The sequence below is a fragment of the Phascolarctos cinereus genome, unplaced genomic scaffold (assembly GCF_003287225.1).
Source record: "Phascolarctos cinereus isolate Bilbo 61053 unplaced genomic scaffold, phaCin_HiC Scaffold_4;HRSCAF=312, whole genome shotgun sequence".
Lineage (NCBI taxonomy): Eukaryota > Metazoa > Chordata > Mammalia > Diprotodontia > Phascolarctidae > Phascolarctos > Phascolarctos cinereus.
In genome coordinates, this window is record NW_027555847.1 from 649,640,251 (window position 1) to 649,658,333 (window position 18,083).

Here is an 18,083-nt window from a genome sequence, read left to right on the forward strand (position 1 = left end):
CCTTTAAAATTGACTAGTTCCATCTTTTGTCATCTTTACTAGTTTTTCTGCTCGAGGAATAAAACAAGAGTTATTTTAATTTGCATTTTTTCTTATTATTAGTGATCTGGAGCAATCTTTAATATAATCATTAAAAACTTAGTCCTCTTTTGAGAACTGTTTATTCCATCTTTTGATCACTTATCCATTTAGAGTTGTTTTTTTAAATTTTATTTATATTAATCTCTTATTAGATATTAGACTCTTATCATAGATATTTGTTACAAATTTTCCTGAAATGATGCTGTCCCTTCTTTTTCTAGCCATACTGATTTTGTTCATGCAAAAGTTTTTTAATTTTGTGTAATCAAAGTTATCTACTTTGTCTTTATGATTGTCATTATCCTTTGCAATGATTTTTATAGGAAAGTCTTTTTACCATCAAAAACAGTGAAGCTATCATGTCTGTTCTTCAATAGCACAGTCTCAAAAGAGCTTACAAGGGAAGTAGAAATGATAATGAAGGAAATCAGATGGGAAAAGTAGCAGGCAAAAAGAGACTGAGAAGAAGTGGTCAGACCAAAGATAAACAGATGAGGTCAGTGCTGGAGGTGATATTTTGAGAGATTTGTGAGATTGAGTCTGAAGGTATATAAAGGAGGAGAAGATTATAAAGGTGGGGGGGAAAAAATCTTTTTCTTTATTAATGCCACAAAAGGGTGACTGATATAACATCAATAACTACCAAGCAACACCGACATAAATTTTTATGACAATAAAAGACATCCTTAATGAAGGTATTAGAAAGGAACAGGCAGGCTTCCATAGACAATATTCCACTGTAGATGACCCCTTTGCCCTAATATAACTGACTGAAAGATGTAAAGAATGCAAGATCTCTCTATACTTATCATTTAAATATAAAAGCATTTGATTTGATAAAGCAAAACAATGTTATAAATTCTCTCTTTTGACAATGTATTTCCCCTACATATACAAAAATGATAAGCCTACTTGAATGATGCAACAACAGAGATGACTTTGTCAAATGCTTCTTCGAGCATCAACTTCAAGCATGACATTAACTGGCAGGTGTAAACTCACTGATGGTATTTTCCACTGCCATGAAAGTCCAGCAGAGAGTCCAAGTTAAAGAGGACTTCCCTATAAATCTTAAGGTCCTCTAGAGTCTTTGGTTTGTGGATAACATTGGTAATTGCATCAAGCCCAGGAACATTACAGAATTTTCTAAGTGGATTCATAATCATTCAAAAGAGAGAGAGAGAAAAAAGTTTGCTCTTTTGAATGAGCCTAGCTCAAAGGAATCTAACTATCCATAGTGGAAAAACCAGAAAGAATATCTATTGTTGAGACTATTATATGTGGTATACAGACAACACAAAGAGCTCATTCATCAGTATATAGCTGAAATAGATATACAAGGGACAATGAGGTAGGCTTATATTGAACAGTTGGAAAGAGTAAAGAATTGCTTTGGTGATATTGTAAATTTATTTTACTGGCTCAAATCTTCTTCCCCAAAACAAGGCTTTTTATTTTTTTAAACAACTAAATTCTGAGAAAAATCTGTCTATATGAATTACATCTACTTTTCCATCTCGCACTCAGGTTTCAATTCCTTAAAATCTTATGCCTGATACCTCAACTTGACTGAAACTGTGTTCTCTCAAATTAAAAACATAGCCTAATTGTCCATTGCTTTCACCTCAGTTATTATTCCTCTTCACCTTTCACCAGCTTCTAACACTGTCATCAACCAGTTCTGATACTTTGTTTTTTGGAACACTGCTCCCTCCTGGTTTCCTTCTGACCTTTGCTGCTAAGAGTCTGAAAGTCTACATGTCTTCACATCAAGGTAGATCCAAATTGGCACTAGAGAATTAGTCCATTACAAACCTACTTTCAAAAATAATTGTGTTCACATTCTCATATTCAGGGTTATTTTAAGGACTCATTGTAAAGGAGGTTTTTTTTTAAAGATTTATGTTTGTTCTGAGCTAAGAATTTCCTTAATGAATAATATACCTTGATAAATAAATAATAAAGTGTCCCTTAACAAATAAATAAGTGATGAATAATAGTGTCCATTAACCATCATGTTCTCATGCCCAAAATAGTGTGTTTATTTGTTGGCATTCAGCTCATCTGGTCATTGACAGAATTCTGAAATCTAGTTTACTCTGGCTGATACCACCCATATGCAAGTCACTTTACCCTCCCAGCGTCTCAAACCCTTCATCTATAAAATGAGGGGATTGGACTAGATGTCTCTGGGGTCCCTTCTAGCTCTGAAGGTATGAGCTTATGATCCTTAACAGATGTGGAGTACTGCAAATTTGTTAACAGAAAGTCCAAGCGAATGTAGGCTGTCCTTCAGGGAGAGGCTTTCTAGCCATTGTACCACATAAGATGGTTATAGAGGGAGCAGCTGGCCCTGACATAGCTAAAAAGCCTCTCCCTGAGAGGAAGAGCTACAGGGAGTCTGCTGCAGAGCCAAAAGCTCCCTCAACAAGTTGAGCAGCCAACCAGACAATCAGACAATAATAGTCTATTCTTTTCAGCTGCCTATGACTGCTGCCATTTCCATTCTGGCACCTGCAAATGGAAAATATTTGCAAAAATTGTCCTACAAACTGTTTTCTCCATTAAGGAGAGAAGAAATCGGATACTTGGACCCTGACATCAGGTCCTTATAGAGGAAGTAAGAATGACACAAAAGAGAACAAAGGCAGGAAAAGTAGCCAAATTGGACCATATCTAGATAGAGGAGATGTGGCTGGTGGTAATACAATTTTGAGGGTTTGAGGGACAAATATACAAAGTTTCTGAAGTCAGGAGAAGGAAAAAATTCTTGGAACTATGAAATCACATTGACCAACTCTCCCTGCCCTTCTTTCCATCTTTAGGCTATATGCTATAAGACAGTACATTAGTTTGAAGTCTTTGGTCTATTCCAAAGAAATGGTGAAAAACCTTTTCTTTAACTTGTCAATTCTTCCAAAACAATTTCCTGAACTAAATTCTTTTTAACCCTTGCCAAAGACCTTTGAGGAAAATGGTTAAAAGTTCACTAAAGGAGAGCTGACATCCTAGATGATAGAACTAGGGTGGTGACTTAACAAGAGGGCTAGAGGGAGGAAGTTGGTCAATCCATTTAAGAGAAGTATCCTCTTCCCCCCAACCCACCCCAACATACACTTTGACTGGATTAGGGGAATGATCAGACTAAGAGAACAAAGTCTTTTATTCAGGTAATGGAAGCATCTCTTGAGCTCTCTTTTGATCAAGTGGAAAAAGCAGAATCCTTGGCAGAGTGGTTGAAGAGGGACTCAATGATTTAGGGAAGTGATTCTTTAGATGTAATCATCTTTTAAATCACTATTATTCTGAGACTGTTACCTAAACAATGAATCCTCGTTCGATCTTGACTGTGGAATTTTATCTATTGTTTAAGAATATGATAAATTGTAATTCTAAAATGGCTTGTGTTAGATTTTCAAAGCCAAGGAGACATTCTGCCCATTTTTGGACGACCTTCTGTCTTTAAGCAAAAGATGCTTAGAATGATTTTGAGTTAAATTAATTTTTTTAAATGTTTCTAGCAGATGTATGCCTAAAACAATGAAGATTTTATTCTCTACAGACTATATAGACATTGAAAATAGATGACCAAGAGAATTTCAGTCACTATTGAATCAATAACTATTGACCTATGCTCTAACTCTCTCATCTTTACAAAATCTTTAGCAAAGTCATCCATACACATGTAAAAGATATCCTCAATGAAGGTATCGTTAGGAGAAAACAATCAGACTTCCAAAAGCAATGTTCAACAGTGGACCTTAGCTTTACTATCTCACGATTATCTGAAGAATGAAAAGAATATAAGATACTATTGCGAATAGTGTTTGTTGATTGTGATAAACTCTAATGAACTGAATTATGAAAAAATTTGGAATTTATTCTACTAGAGGATAAATATAGCTGATTGATTGTCTCCTGAAGGATACTAATGATCACTTTGACCACACTTCCCAAATGTCCTAACCTGCTGGACCAACCTTTCCTTTCTGCTCAGTCATTATGAGTCCATTAGCTGCCATTCTTTGAGTGCCTCTAGTAGGAAGAATCTCCCTCAAGTTCCTAGTTGCATCAATAAGAAGGAAAAGTGAAGCATGGGGGAAGATGAGGGAATGATTCTAAACTCACAATCAGATTCAAGTTTTCCTGGGAGTACTGGAGGAGCCTCAAAGCAGTCTTCAGGGCCCGGAGCCGAGCATGAGTCTCATTGGCCATGAGCCAGGGCTCAAAGTGCTACAGGTGAAGCAAGAAAAAACATTTGGCTAAGTGAGAGCCATAACAGTCTTGAGGGCTTATTTTTCTCATTCCCCAGTCCTTTACCCTACTCCATATATACCCACTAAAAATTGTTGACTGAATGTCTAATCATAGAGAGTCCTGTGGGCAACCTGATTAGATAGATACCACGGGGATATGATACAAGTGGCACCTCCAAGCCTCGCCATTCCCTGAATATATTCCCCCTTCTTTTCAACCTGTCATAATATCACCATTCCCTTCTCCCCATTATTATAGTCATTCTCCTTTGTCATATCTAATGAACAAGCCTATATTCAGTACCCACTGTGCATGTAGCTATGAGCTAGGCATTTGGAGGGATATAAAAATACTATTACCAAAATGCCTGGTACCTAGTAAGTGCTTAATAAATGCTAATTGACTATTATTAATAATAATGGATTATTACATGCAGTACATTGTAGTTTATAAAGTACTTTATCTCCAACTTATGACCTACTATTATCCCTATTTTACAAATGAGAAAACTGAAGTTTAGAAAGACTATGTGACAGAGTAGAGTAGTAAAAGCACTGTATTTCTGGAGTCCAATCTTGTTTCTGTCACTCCCTCTGTGTGTGGCTTTTACCACAGGGGTGTTTGCTTTTTTCTCACTTAAGAAACAAGGAAGCAAATTTCTCAGGGCCCTCCTAATGCTAATATACCATGATTCTATTAATTGCCCAGCATTACATAGCTGGGAAGGGGCACAGCCTGGACTTCAAGGAAGACCCTCTAACTCTTAAGTCCAATGTTCTTTTCACATCCTCTCCCTATTCCTCACATCACTAGTTTGAAGAGTCGTTAGGAATACAGACTAGCAGGGGTGGGGAACCTGCAGCCTCGAGTTTGCCTGTGGCCCTCTAGGTCCTCAAGTGCAGCCCTTTGACTGAATTCAGGACCTAGGGGGCCACATGCAAACTCGAGGCTGCAGGTTCCCCACCTCTGGTAGGAGGTGGAGGGAGGCCTCAGGCTTTGTAACTTGAAGGGGACATACACAAGAAGCAAGAAAATGCTCTATTGAGCTCTTTGGGAAGAGAAGTAGGATAGAATCACCTTCGTTTTCAGGGAGCGTATGGTCTAGCTGAAGAGAAGAAACTAAATGAATACATGTAAAGGGGAAGTATTAGGGATCTGCAAGTATTTGCTGTATCTTGGAAGCTAACACAGTGCCCGGCACATACCAGATGACTAAGAAATACTCCTTGATTGATTCAGTAGGAATTGGACTAGATAATAATAAGGGCTAGTCACATGGAAGAGTGATACATATTCACGTGGCACCAGAAGGAAAATTTAAATTTCATGGCAGAACACCCCGAATAATAATTAGAGCTGGACAAAAGTGGAATGGGCTTCATTCATGAGTTGTATCTCACTAGAGGTCTTTAAATAAAGGTGTATTGTGGAGGAGGCTCATATTTCAGGTCTGGGTGGACTAGAAGGCTTCTGCAGTCCTTTCCAACTCTGAGCTGATGGGAGGCTATGATGCCACTAAATGATCTAGGGTAAAGACTTCACATTTGAAGTCATATATTTGGCTATCTAAGTCATCTGGTCTTCAATGGGGCCATCAAGCCATGACAGTGAGACTAGAACTCTGACCTTGTCATCATTGTCAAGGAGGAGCATGGAAAGGGGGTGGAGAAGGAGGGTATGTTCACAAGCAATGGAGATCCTGAATTACCCATCCTCATCTTCATAGTACTAAAAAGCCAAAGTAAAACTAACAAACTCGATCCATTACCCAAGGATTCTGGATAATGCATTGCCAGGTTTCTGGCAATTTAGAAATATCTGGATGCAAAGCTGAATTTGGCGTTCCTCATCCCTAAGGAGATAAAGCTTGAACATAACTTTCAAATTAACACAATGAGGTCTTGGTGAAGGGGAGGGGAACATGGAAAGGGGCATCATTGCTGATGCTACACCATCACTACCATCCCTCACCTGCAGGAGAAATTGGAGCTCTTCCATTGTCTGATGCTCAGAGAGGAAACACTGGAGAAGCTGATCAAGGTTCTCCAGCATCTTGTCATACAGGTACTACATGTAGAAGAAAACAAGTCATTTCTGGCATCTCAAAGTCTGGCCTAACAGGGAGACAGTGTGAGATGGGAGAACAAGGGCTGGGGGTGGAGATGAAAGGCACATTCAAGTTCCAATTCTGCAACTTCCTACCTGTGTGACCTTAAAGAAACTGCTTAACTTCTCTGGGTCTTAGTTTCATCATTTGTAAAAAGGGGGTTAGACTAGAGAATTCCTTCCAGCTCTGAATCTCTTATCCTATGATCCTATGAACCATTTCAGCTCTGGAGAAGCCTCAAGAATTCTTCAACTGTAGTCCCCCCCCCAAACCCTGTCTTAGTCTGTCCCTGGGGGCTCCCAACAGAATGTTTATATTTAATCATAGATTCTTGCAATGTTCTTTCTGCCCTCAAATATCACATAAACAGTTGCTAGCTCCCTTATGCACTCATCTTGTATTATATTTTATCTGTTATTTATAAATGTCTCATAGTCTCCAAGACTCTCACTCCATATTTATATCTCTTCCAGTATCTAATATAGTGCTATAATATAGGAGGAATTAATGAATGTCAAATGAATAAATGAGTGACTTATAAAAATCATTCATTAATTTTGAAATACAGCATATTTTATTATAAATGTCTATCTCGCAATCAGGAGAAAAAAAATTCTAATTCCTTCTTTAATACTTACTGTGTGACTGTAGAAAAGTCAGTTAATTTCTCCAAGCCTCAATTTTCTCATTCATAAAATGGGGGTGATCATACATACCCTTCTTGCCTTGAAAGGTGTTTGTGAGGAAAGTGCTTTGTAAACCCTATGAGGTTACAGAAATGCCCAGCTTCCCCTGCAGATGCTTCTTAAAGATCTCCAGGCAATTGGATCCAGCCTGGCAGGTTGGCCCTCTCAGTGCCTAATAGCCTTTCTGGCTGAGAAATTCCTTTTAATAATCATAATTCATTGCATCTGCACAGCACTTCATTATTTCCAAAGTGTCTGGTCCAACTTCTCACAGGTAGAAAGTAGCACATTTGAGCCTAAACTTACATTTACTGACCTTCAGTCCTTGCAACACACTCTCTCTCCCCTTGCTCACCCAATTAGGAACATTGGAATATAGGATTTAAATTCAGAAGGGCTTTATAAGTCATCTTGTTAAATCCCTTCATTTTATATATGATGAAAATTAACTCTTAAGGGAAGCAAGGTGGCTCCCCCAGGTCACACAGGTAAATAGGTGGCAGGACACAGATTCCAACCAGATTCTGACTTCAAACTCCAGTACATCACAGAGGCCTCCAGATACATACTTAGCCAGGGTGTGCCCACTCTACCCCATGCCCTATTGAACTCCAGTTTTGCGGTCATCTCCCACTGGGCAAAACTTGCCAGGTGACCTCAGCAGGGAGCAGGGTTGTATCACCTCAATTTCAGATGGAGTCTCCTGATGAGGAAGACTGTTTGCTAACATCCCTGTGGCTGGAAGCATGAACAGGCTTTCAAAGCAGGTACTGAGCACATTAGTTTTGACCTTTGCATCGAGACATTGTTGTAGAGAGCTGAGGCAAGGGACACACAAAGAAAATATATTCAACTATAGGATAAAGATATCAAAAAGATATCAAAAGATGACCTGCCTCACTGAAGATCTAGGAGACATAGATAGGTATAGGGTTAATGATAAGGCTAGGGATAGGGAATAGGGATGAGGATAGGGATGATGATAAAGATAGGGACTAGTCATGTGATTTCACTGGTATTTTGAACTCCCAGCTGAGAAAATTGCCTCTACCAATGCGTGTGACTCATGGAATGGAGAGTTAAAATAGAAAATAACTTAAAATATAAAAATGGGTCATTTTTTAGAATAAATGAGGATGGTGCTTAATATCATTATTAAAGGATGTGGGCTATAAGCAGAGGCAATAGGGAGCAACAGAGAGTTAATTAAGTAGGAGAATGACATTGTCAAACCTGTGCTTAAGGACCAATAGTAGGTGCTTAATAAATGCTTATTTACTGATTGACCATCTAGGTGAGGGCATACATCTAGTCACTTTCGTGACCCATAGCAGATATTTGTGAGATGGCTGGTAGGATAGGGATAGATTAGAACCAAATCTGACACCAAAGTCAAAGCTCAGTCTAGGGTCAGGGTTTAGGACTTCTGTCATTCAAGATGCTCATTTAGCTTCTGTTCAGTCTGTGACCACGGTTAGGACCAAGCATATGGCTGAGGTTGTGGGTCTACCTAAAGTCAATCAGTCAATCAGTGAACATTTATGAGTGCCTACTCTGTGCCAGGCATCATAGCAGGGATAGAAAGACAAATAGGGACTGAATTGCCCCTGCTATTAAGGAGATTGTATTCTATTAGAAGAAACAACATACACATACATAAGTGAGACAAAAATATAAGCAAGATAAACATCAGGATTAAAATCAGGATGGGTGGCTAAGTTGGGGCCTGAGTTAGGATTTGGTCTGCAGTCAGGATTCAAGATAAATCTCTCGCTGGGGTTGTAGCTCAGTAAGTGGCAAGGATGGAGGAGTCATTCCGTGGCTAGAGCACAGAATAAAGCTACCTAGCCCAACAAGAACAGAGCCCAAGGCTCAATAGTTCCATCTCCCCATCCAGGGCCACAGACCCTTCTTCTTCCTTTATCTGCCTGTGCTTAGAAGGGTAGGGGCCTCGCTGAGGTTTCTGGCCTTGAATTTCTATATAAAGGGCTAATGTGTGCTAACTTAAGGCGAATAAATACCTCAGTGCGCTGATAACTTGTAGGCTCTTCTGATGAAAATATGTGTCAAAAAATTCTCGAGGTTCCTTCTGAATACTGATCTGAGAATGACAAAGCCAGAGAAGTGAGAAGAGCAGAGTCCTGCCAACCACCTTGGCCTGTTTTCAAACTGTCTGATTTCTCCTTAGCGGTCACCCAGCCAGGGCAGGCCATGGGGACTTCTTACCTCCGACTCAGGAAGCAAAATCTGCCAAGGCGTTTCTAACCTTGAGAAGAGGAAAGATGGACTCTATGGCATTTTACAATGCAGGATCTGTTACCAAGCCCACTTCCAGGTCCTGAGGCATCATCACACCTGCTTTTCATTCCATCCAAATCCACCCCTCCCTCAATGTCTGTATTGGGAAGGAGAGGAGTTTTCTGTATGATGGGATGGGCCAACCAAAAAGTAAAAATGCCTTGGCTAGCCACTAGCAAAGGTCATCAGTGTTAGAATCTGTCATTTCATCAGTATAGAAACATTTCCATTAATAAGGATCACAGATACCCCATGACTAAGTAGGTAGTTTCATGAATTTCAGTGACCAAAAAAAAAAAATCCATCCTCTTGTGATTAATCCACTGGTGTTTAGCTTTTCAATGCTGACCTTAGCTACTTCATGGGACAAGAACATGCACATACTCCCCAGAGTTGCAGTCAAGTGAAGTTGCCAAGTACTTATTAAATGATTACTGTTCCAGGCACTGTGCTAAGTGCTGGGGTTATAAAGGAAGGCAAAAAAGTTTCTGTTCCCAAGGATCTCCCATTCTAATAGGGGAGATAAGATGCAAACAGTTATTTGCATGCAAAATATGTACAGGGTAAATTGGAGGCAATCTCAGAGGGAAGGTATTGATAAGGGGTATGTTGGAGCTAAGGGAGAACACCTGGAAAGGCCTCTTGCAGAATGTGGGATTTGAGATGAGGCTTGAAGGAAGGTAGAAAGCAGATGCAAAAAGGGAGAGAGTTCCAAGCATGGGGAGCAGGCAGTGAAAAGTACACAGAGTTAAGAGATGGAGTGTGAGTAATACCAATGAGGCCAGAGTCATTGGACTATAAGAAAACTGGAAAGGTAGGGCCTGAAAAGCCAAATGGGATTTGATATTTGGTCTGAGAGGTAATACGGAATCCCTAGAGCTAATTAAGTAGGGTGAGTGACATGGTCAGACCTGGACCTTGGGAGCATCACTGAGGCAAGCTAAATGGAGGATGGAAGAAACAAGGAAGACACTCGAGCAAGGAGGCTAACCAGAAAGCTATTAGAATAGTTCCTACATAAAGTAAGGAATGGCTGTATCAGCTTGGTGGCAGCAGTGTCAGAGTAGAGAAGGGGATGCCTGTGAGAGACGTTGTGAAGGTAGAACTGATAGGGCTTGGCAACAGATTAGATAGGGAGGATGAGCAAGTGAGGAATCAGGGCATGGCTGGGAAGATAGTGGTGTTGTGATGGTAACAGGGAGGTGTGGGAGAAGAAGATTTGGGGAAGGGGGAGGCAGGGAGAATAGGAAGTTCAGTTTGGGGCATGTTGAGTTTCAGGTGTCTATGGAACATCCAGTACAAGACGTCCAAGGCCTAGTGAAACCTGCCAGTGCTCGCTAAGACCACCTCGACATTGAAATGAAGCACCTGTGGAGGATTATTTATGTCGCTTTATATGGAAGTTTTATTAGGATTTCAGACTTTTGGTTAAAAATAAACTATTCAAGTATTCTTTTCGTTCCCCATTTTTCCCCCATAACACTCCTGAGTGCAGTCCAAACTAGATTAAAACATAATTGAGAAATATGTAACAAAATGAATAAAAATATATTAAAACATAGATAATACTAATATGTGGTTTTCTAAGTCAACATGTGGCCCACAGGGATCCTTACGGATGCTTTGTTGCTGTTGTTCAGTTGTTTTCAGTTGTGACCCTATTTAGGGTTTTCTTGGCAAAGATATTGGAGTGCTTTGCCATTTCCTTTTCCAGCTCATTTTACAGTTGGGGAAAATGAGGCAAACAGGGTTAAGTGACTTGGCCCAGGGTCAGTAGGGAGTGTCTGAGGCCAGACTTGACCTCAGGAAGATGAGTCTTCCTGATTCCAAGTCTGGCACTCTATACACTGCACCTCCAAGCTGCCCAATATGTATAGTTCAGTGATGTCCATTTCTATTTGAGCTTGACATCACCACCTCACACATATTTAGTGATACATTCCTTCCAAATAATAGGTACTGCCATATTTGCCTCATTCCTGTTATCTGTAATCATTCTACTAGCCCTAGTCCCTCCTCAATTCTTATTATTACAGTGGAAAGGGATGAAAATCACACCATTTGCACTCTAGCCCTCTTCCTCCAACCAGAACTTGGACTCTGCCCCTTGGGACCCGGAGTGTTGATAAGTGAACTTTCACCTTAACTTGCCTGGAAGCAGGACACCATTCCGCTTGCAGCCATTTCCCAAGCAATACTGGAAATACCCTTGTTTTAAACCCAGACCTCTCCCCTTTTGAATTCTGGCTCCCAGTCATCTGTTGTCTTCCCCTCTTAAAATGTAAACTCCTTGACGCAGGACAAGGGGAGGGGTTGGGGGAGATGTTGCATTGCTTGCTTAAAACTTTATCCCCAGCCCCTAGCACTTAAAGCCTTGACATTCATTCCTTTATCTGGTGTCAGAAAACCTAGATTCAAATCCCAGATTAGCAATTTACTATTAGCTTTATGACCCCAGGTAAATCACTTATTCTCTCTGGGCTCCAATTTCCTTATATGTGATTTGAGGGAGTTAAACAATAGTCTCAACCCAATTCCTTTCAGCCCAAATTCTATGATATTAGGATTCCCTATTTAGCTCAGCCCTCACCAGGCCCAATCCATTGCTGTCTACCCTTCTACTGGCTTTTTTCACTGTGTGAATTCTCTTGTGAAAAATAAAAATATCTCTAAATTCTTAACCTTTTCTTGCCAAAAGGAGATGAATTTAATTTTATCTCCATCAACTTATGAAGACAATCAACTTAGACAATGGGGAGGAGAAACCTGGAGCAATAGAGAGAGGAGGAACCACACTGATGGAATCCTGGATTCTCAGAAGTCAATATTATGGTTTGAATTATTGAGATCTATGGATGTCTTTGATTTTAGTGTTGTGAGCAATCCAGTGCAGATCAGAGCCCCTCTTAAGTCTGGTCACCATGAGTAACTACAACTGAAAAAAATTACCTGCCAGGTAGCAATTTAGTAGTGAAATTAACTCAAAGTGATTTCTGTGTTTGCACATCATTGAACAATTTTTTTAACTGTGTGTATTACTTCTTAATGTTGATAGTTTCAGACTCACATATGTGGAACATGGAAAATGCCGCTACTAGCCATCAGTCGATTGTCACATATTAGATAGACTGCCTCAGCTTCCTTTAAGGCCCTTCTGCCAAGGTCAGTGACACTAAAGGCAGCTGATTGAAACAGAAATATTCAATCAATCAGCTGGTTGTGAGGTCTACCTAGTACCCTTCATCAATCTAACTTTTGCACACTGCACATAGTAAGCAGTTAATAAACATTTGTTGGATTAGAAACTGGAAAGGAATGGAATTTTGGCCATTATTGACCTCCTTTTGGGTTGTGTAGGGATAGTATGAATACCCTTTCCTGACCCCCTTTGCCTGATCCAACCCTATACTAGATTCTATGGTAAGGGATAACCATACTCTTCTTGGGAAGTCTTGCAAGTGGGGCAAGTGGTGATGGACTGCAAGGGCCAGGTAAAGAAGTGGACTCTAAAGTGACTAGATGTCAGGTATGATATTTTCTTTTGAAGGCTGGCAAATATCTGATCAGGTCAGGTTTTGAGATTATCCAATCAAGGTCTAAATTATTGACCAGTCTATCCTCATTAGGACACCCCCCCCCCAGTAGCCTTTAAATCACACCTTGTGTATCATCCTTTGCAAGTCATGAGAACTCATGCTAATTAGTTTCCTAAAAGGTATTCCTGCTTCCACTTCCCCCTCCACACCCTTTCAGCTCTGCAATTCTGGTCAAGTAACTTCTCTGCTTAAAAATTCTTAATGACTCTTTAAATCCTAGCAAATATAGTTCAGACTCCTTTGCCAGTAAGCCAAGGCCCTCTGAAATCTAGCACCACTCTGTCTTTCCAGTCTTATATCACGTTAACCTCCTAAACATGTCCCACAATCTCTGAACTCCAGGCTTTTGCTCAGATAATTCCTTCTACCTAGAATGACCCCCTTTCCCTTTTTTTGTGCGTTAAATTACTATCCTTTCATTTTAAACACAAATGCCATCTACTCTTCTTATTGATTCTCTATCCTACCTGTATCAACCTTCCTCCTTGGATTGAAATCCAAGCACTTTGTTTCACACCTCTCTAATAGTAATTAGGAGCAACACGGTATAATAGATTCAGGATTATCCTAGGAGCCCAAAAGAAATGGGCTGTGTGGCTAACATATGATAGCTATGTTACCATGGGCAAGTCACTGAATCTAGCTCTAAGCCCCTAACTATTCACTAAATTATAAAGTACAAAGGAGCTGCTGACCTGTATGGATGTAGGGAATTTCCATATCTAGAGCTCCTCACACTTGAATTTATAGCTCCATTCTCATTCCCACCTGTACCCTACACTCAAATTGCTCTCATGGAATATTACATATTTTGATTTTCCATCGGTTTCCTAACCCCCCCCCCCAAACTATAAGTTCCATGAGGATCAGGACTAAGCTTTGTATGTTGAATTAAACTGAGCAGAATGTAGGTAGTTGTGTTTACATGTATGTGTACACATACATAGTTGCTTATTCTTTTGCAAGTATATTTGTGCAAGTTTGTATGCTTAATGTAATTCTGTAGAAAAGGGATACTTCCATACTTCAATGGAATGGCAATGTCAAAGATATGACTATTCTTTCCAATATGTTCCATTCATATCTTCTTATCCTATATGGCTCTTTGCATTTGTCTGTCTCTTTCTTAAAGAGTATTTTGTGGTTGTATTCATATGCTTCTCGTGTGTGTAATGGTGAGTAGACTCCAATATATTTTATATAGTCTGTAGTTACTTATAACAGAATTGTTTTAACCTAGTCCAGGTATTTGGAGAAGATAATATACAGAAAGAGTAATGATTTGGGGAATTTATTTTATACCCTACTTTACTGCTTTGCTACTATGTTTTCAATTTAAGTTGAATCACTAGGGTTCTAGTCACCAAGTTATTCTCAAAAATAGATAATTTTGCTTCTTCTTTGTTTATGTTTATGCCTTCATTACTGAGAAACCCTGTATTCCCTACTTATTTTTTCTATCCATATCTATTTTTACTGTTGCCTTGTCTGAAATGATGATAGCTACCCCGGCTTTTCAAAATTCTCCAGTGGTATAAGAAATTCTATTCCAGCCTCACATTTTAGTTCTGTTTGAATCTTTATGTTTCAGTCATCTTTTTATAAGCAACATATTGTTGGATTCTTCTTTCTAATCCATTTTGCTGTGTTTCACTTTTATGGATAATTTCATCACATTCACATTCACAGTTATGATTCTAAATTGGGTATTTCCTGCCATCATATTCTCTAATTCTTTTTCCTTTTTTCCTTTTATCTATGTTTGTTTCTTCTCAGACCCAAACAGAATAAAACCCTGTCAAATCTGGATGTTACTTCACTCACTCTGTAATCCTTGAAAACAGTGAGATCCTTCTCTCTTTTCCCAATATATTACACTGTAAACACTTCATCATCATTTAGCTCTTTCCAACAACTCAAATTTACCATTCTAGATTTCTTTCTTACTGTGTTTGCATTTTAAGATTCTAATCAATTTCAGTCTTTTCACTCGAAAGTTCTCTTTTTCTATTACAGGTCCATTTTTTCTCATTTAGGATTATCCTGTTTTTCAGTCTGTTGTTCTTATATATAAACCTTTATCTTTTGCCTGTTGGAATAATGTAGTCCAGTTTTTCTTACTTGTACAGTAGGTTCTGTACTGTACATCCTGACTGCTGCTCCTTGGTAATGAGACTCTTTCAGGTTCCTTGTAGTATTTTTTTTCTTGACTTGGAAATAGTTAATTTTAACTATGACACTTTGGGGCTTTTCAACTTGAGATTTCTTTCTTTCTTCCTTCCTTTTCTTCTTTCTTTCTTTTCCTTCTTTCCTTCTTTCTTTCTTTCTTTCTTTCTTTCCTTCTTTCTTCTTTCTTTCTTTTCTTTTCTTTCTTTCTTTCTTTCTTTCTTTCTTTCTTTCTTTCTTTTCTTTCTTTCTTTCTTCTGTCCTCTTCCTCCTTCCTTCCTTCCTTCCTTCCTTCCTTCCTTCCTTCCTTCCTTCCTTCCTTTCTGTTTCTTGGTTTCTTTCTTTCTTTGTTTCTTTGTTTCTTTGTTTCTTTCTTTGTTTCTTTGTTTCTTTGTTTCTTTGTTTCTTTCTTTCTTTCTTTCTTTCTTTCTTTCTTTCTTTCTTTCTTTCTTTCTTTCTTTCTTTCTTTCTTTCTGTGAGGGCAATTAGGGTAGAGTGACTTGCCCAGAGTCACACAGCTAGTGAGTGTTGTGTATCTGAGGCCGAATTTGAACTCAGGCCCTCATGACTCCAGGGCTGGTGCTCTATCCACTGCACCACCTTGATGCCTCTTGAGATTTCTTTGAGGAAGTTATGTGCACAGGGACAGTGAGGTGGCGCCCTGGATAGAGCACTGGCCCTGGAGTCAGGAGTACCTGAGTTCAAATCTGGCCTCAGACATATAACACTTACTAGACTGTGTGACCCTGGGTAAGTCATTTAACCCCATTGCCTAAAACAAAAAAAAAAAAAGAAAAAGAAAAAAAGGAAGTTATATGCACAATTTTTTGTTTCTATTTTCATTTTGTCCTCTTGTTTTAATAGATCTGAGCAGTTTTCTTTTATGATTTTATCAAAGTATGCTATCTAGGTTTTTTGTTTGGTCACAGTTTTTAGGGAGTTTAATGATCCTTCTAATGATTCATGGTTTATTTCCTCTTGATCTGTTTTCCAAGTCAGTTGGTTTTGATAGTTGATACTTTACATTTTCTATTTTTCCAATCTTTCGACTTTGTTCTATTTTTTCTTGTTGCCTTATGGAGTCATTGAGTTCTCATTTCTCAGTTCTGTTTTCTAAGAACTCCACGATTTGTGCAAGGTTTTCCACTTTCTCTTCTAAGGTATTTATTCCTCTTCCATTTTTCTCTCTTTTTTCCTATTTAATTTTTTTATCGCTTGCTTCATTTCTTCCATTCATTTTTTTAGTCCCTGTGACAATACCATTTTTTTTCTTTGAGTTTCTGCTTATATTTGATTTGAAGTAACTTCTTTGCATTTATTTCTTGGGCTTCTCTTAACCCCTAGTATTTCTTTCTTTACTCTTATTTCTAGTCTCAGGTCTTAGGCTGGGGCTTTCTGTCAAGTTTCATACCTTCCATTACCTTTGAATGGTTTTGCTAAGTGCCATCGAGTTCTGGATGGAATGAGTGGTACGAGGTCCCACCCTCCGCCTCAATTCCTGGTTTCTATCTCTGACTCCTGAAAGTATATTGGAGTGCTGGCCTTGATTGCTCTGTCTTTTTGTTTCCTCTCCCTGTCATGATCTTTAATAAGGAATTCATTTCATTTTGCTGCTGTGGTCTTGAAGATTACGTTGGTCTCAAGAGCTTATGGGGTCCCAAGTGCAGAGCTGACCCTCTTGCCAGCTGTGGCTCCCAGTGATCTTATTTACTGATCTATGGGGTCTCCAGTTCTGAGAGGCCTGAGCCAGGGTCTGGCTACAGACCTCAATTTTAGGAGCTTGTGTTCCTCCCTTCCCTCACCCCCCTAAACAGAGACTGCCCTCATTAACACTGTCTCCATTAACATAATTTTACAGACTAAAAAAAAACCTGAGACCCAAAGAGAGTAATCGATGGACTTTCCAACTTTTAATGTGTAACTGATGTATTGTGGACCAAGAAAGGCCCTGTTTATAAGCCCAAAGACTTGCAAAGCATTTTAGGGCTCTTCTAGTCTAATCTCCTGTTTTTTACAGATAAGGAAATAGCTCTAGTGGGTGCACTTGAGTTGAACAGGGCACATAGGTGGTAAATAGCAGAGTCAAAATTTTAATCCTCAAGTTCCATAACTAATGTCCTTTCATGCCGGAAGCCAAGATGGCAGAATGAAAAGGTAGCCGCTCTCACTCTCCCCTATCAACCTCTGAAAACCCAGAAAATATCACCCCACAAAAAAACCCTGGAACAGCTGAACTAGAAGAAAGACAGGGAGCAGCAGTGCAGCAGCCCAGCAAATGGGTCTCCCAGTAACTCAGCAAAAATAAGGGAGGCAAAACTACAAGGGGCCCCAGGCTGATAAGTACCCTGGCATTCATCTGAAAGGAGGTGAAGAAAACAACCTAAAGGCTTCCTAAAGCCCTCCTTGCTGTTCCACCCAACACCAGGTGAGCTGTGGAGCCCTGCAGCCTCCAATTGTGAAGAAATCCTGAAGCCCAGGTGGTAACAGGCAAACACCAACACCTGGACCTCCGAGTGCCTCAGTGAGGGGGGAACCTGGAAACCAGCTCAGAAAACCACCAGGTGCCTGGCACTCTACCACAAAGGAATCTCCCAGTGCATTAGCAGAAAGAGGGAGACAACACTGCAGGGGGCCCCAGGCAGATAAACCCTGCAGCACCCATCTAAAAGGAGCTGAAGAAAGCTAAAGGAAAGGAAAAGCAGGCAACCTAGAATTGCCTGAAAGTTCCAGCCTTGCTGATTCCAGCCCAACACAAGGTAAGCTGCCAGAAACCTACAGCCTCCAATTGCCAACATAAGAGGCCCCAGCACACAAAGCCAGTGACCAAGACCTAGGCTCCCAACACAAGAAGCTTGGGTCAGTGCCCTCTGTTCCCCAGCAGGAGAGCTCAAT

At 39.7% G+C, this 18,083-nt stretch overlaps 1 protein-coding gene across 1 annotated transcript in view; it reads right to left on the reverse strand.

The window, feature by feature from the left end:
• Nucleotides 1–18,083, reverse strand: part of LOC110214418 (maestro heat-like repeat family member 5) — a 122,862-nt gene that overhangs the window by 71,085 nt on the left and 33,694 nt on the right. Inside the window, exons 8-11 of the mRNA XM_078151957.1 lie at nucleotides 9,153–9,232; nucleotides 7,814–7,949; nucleotides 6,310–6,405; nucleotides 4,210–4,314 (exon numbers count right to left, since the gene is read on the reverse strand). Coding sequence (XP_078008083.1) covers nucleotides 4,210–4,314; nucleotides 6,310–6,405; nucleotides 7,814–7,949; nucleotides 9,153–9,232 — 417 coding nt within the window. The remainder of the gene's footprint in view (nucleotides 1–4,209; nucleotides 4,315–6,309; nucleotides 6,406–7,813; nucleotides 7,950–9,152; nucleotides 9,233–18,083) is intronic.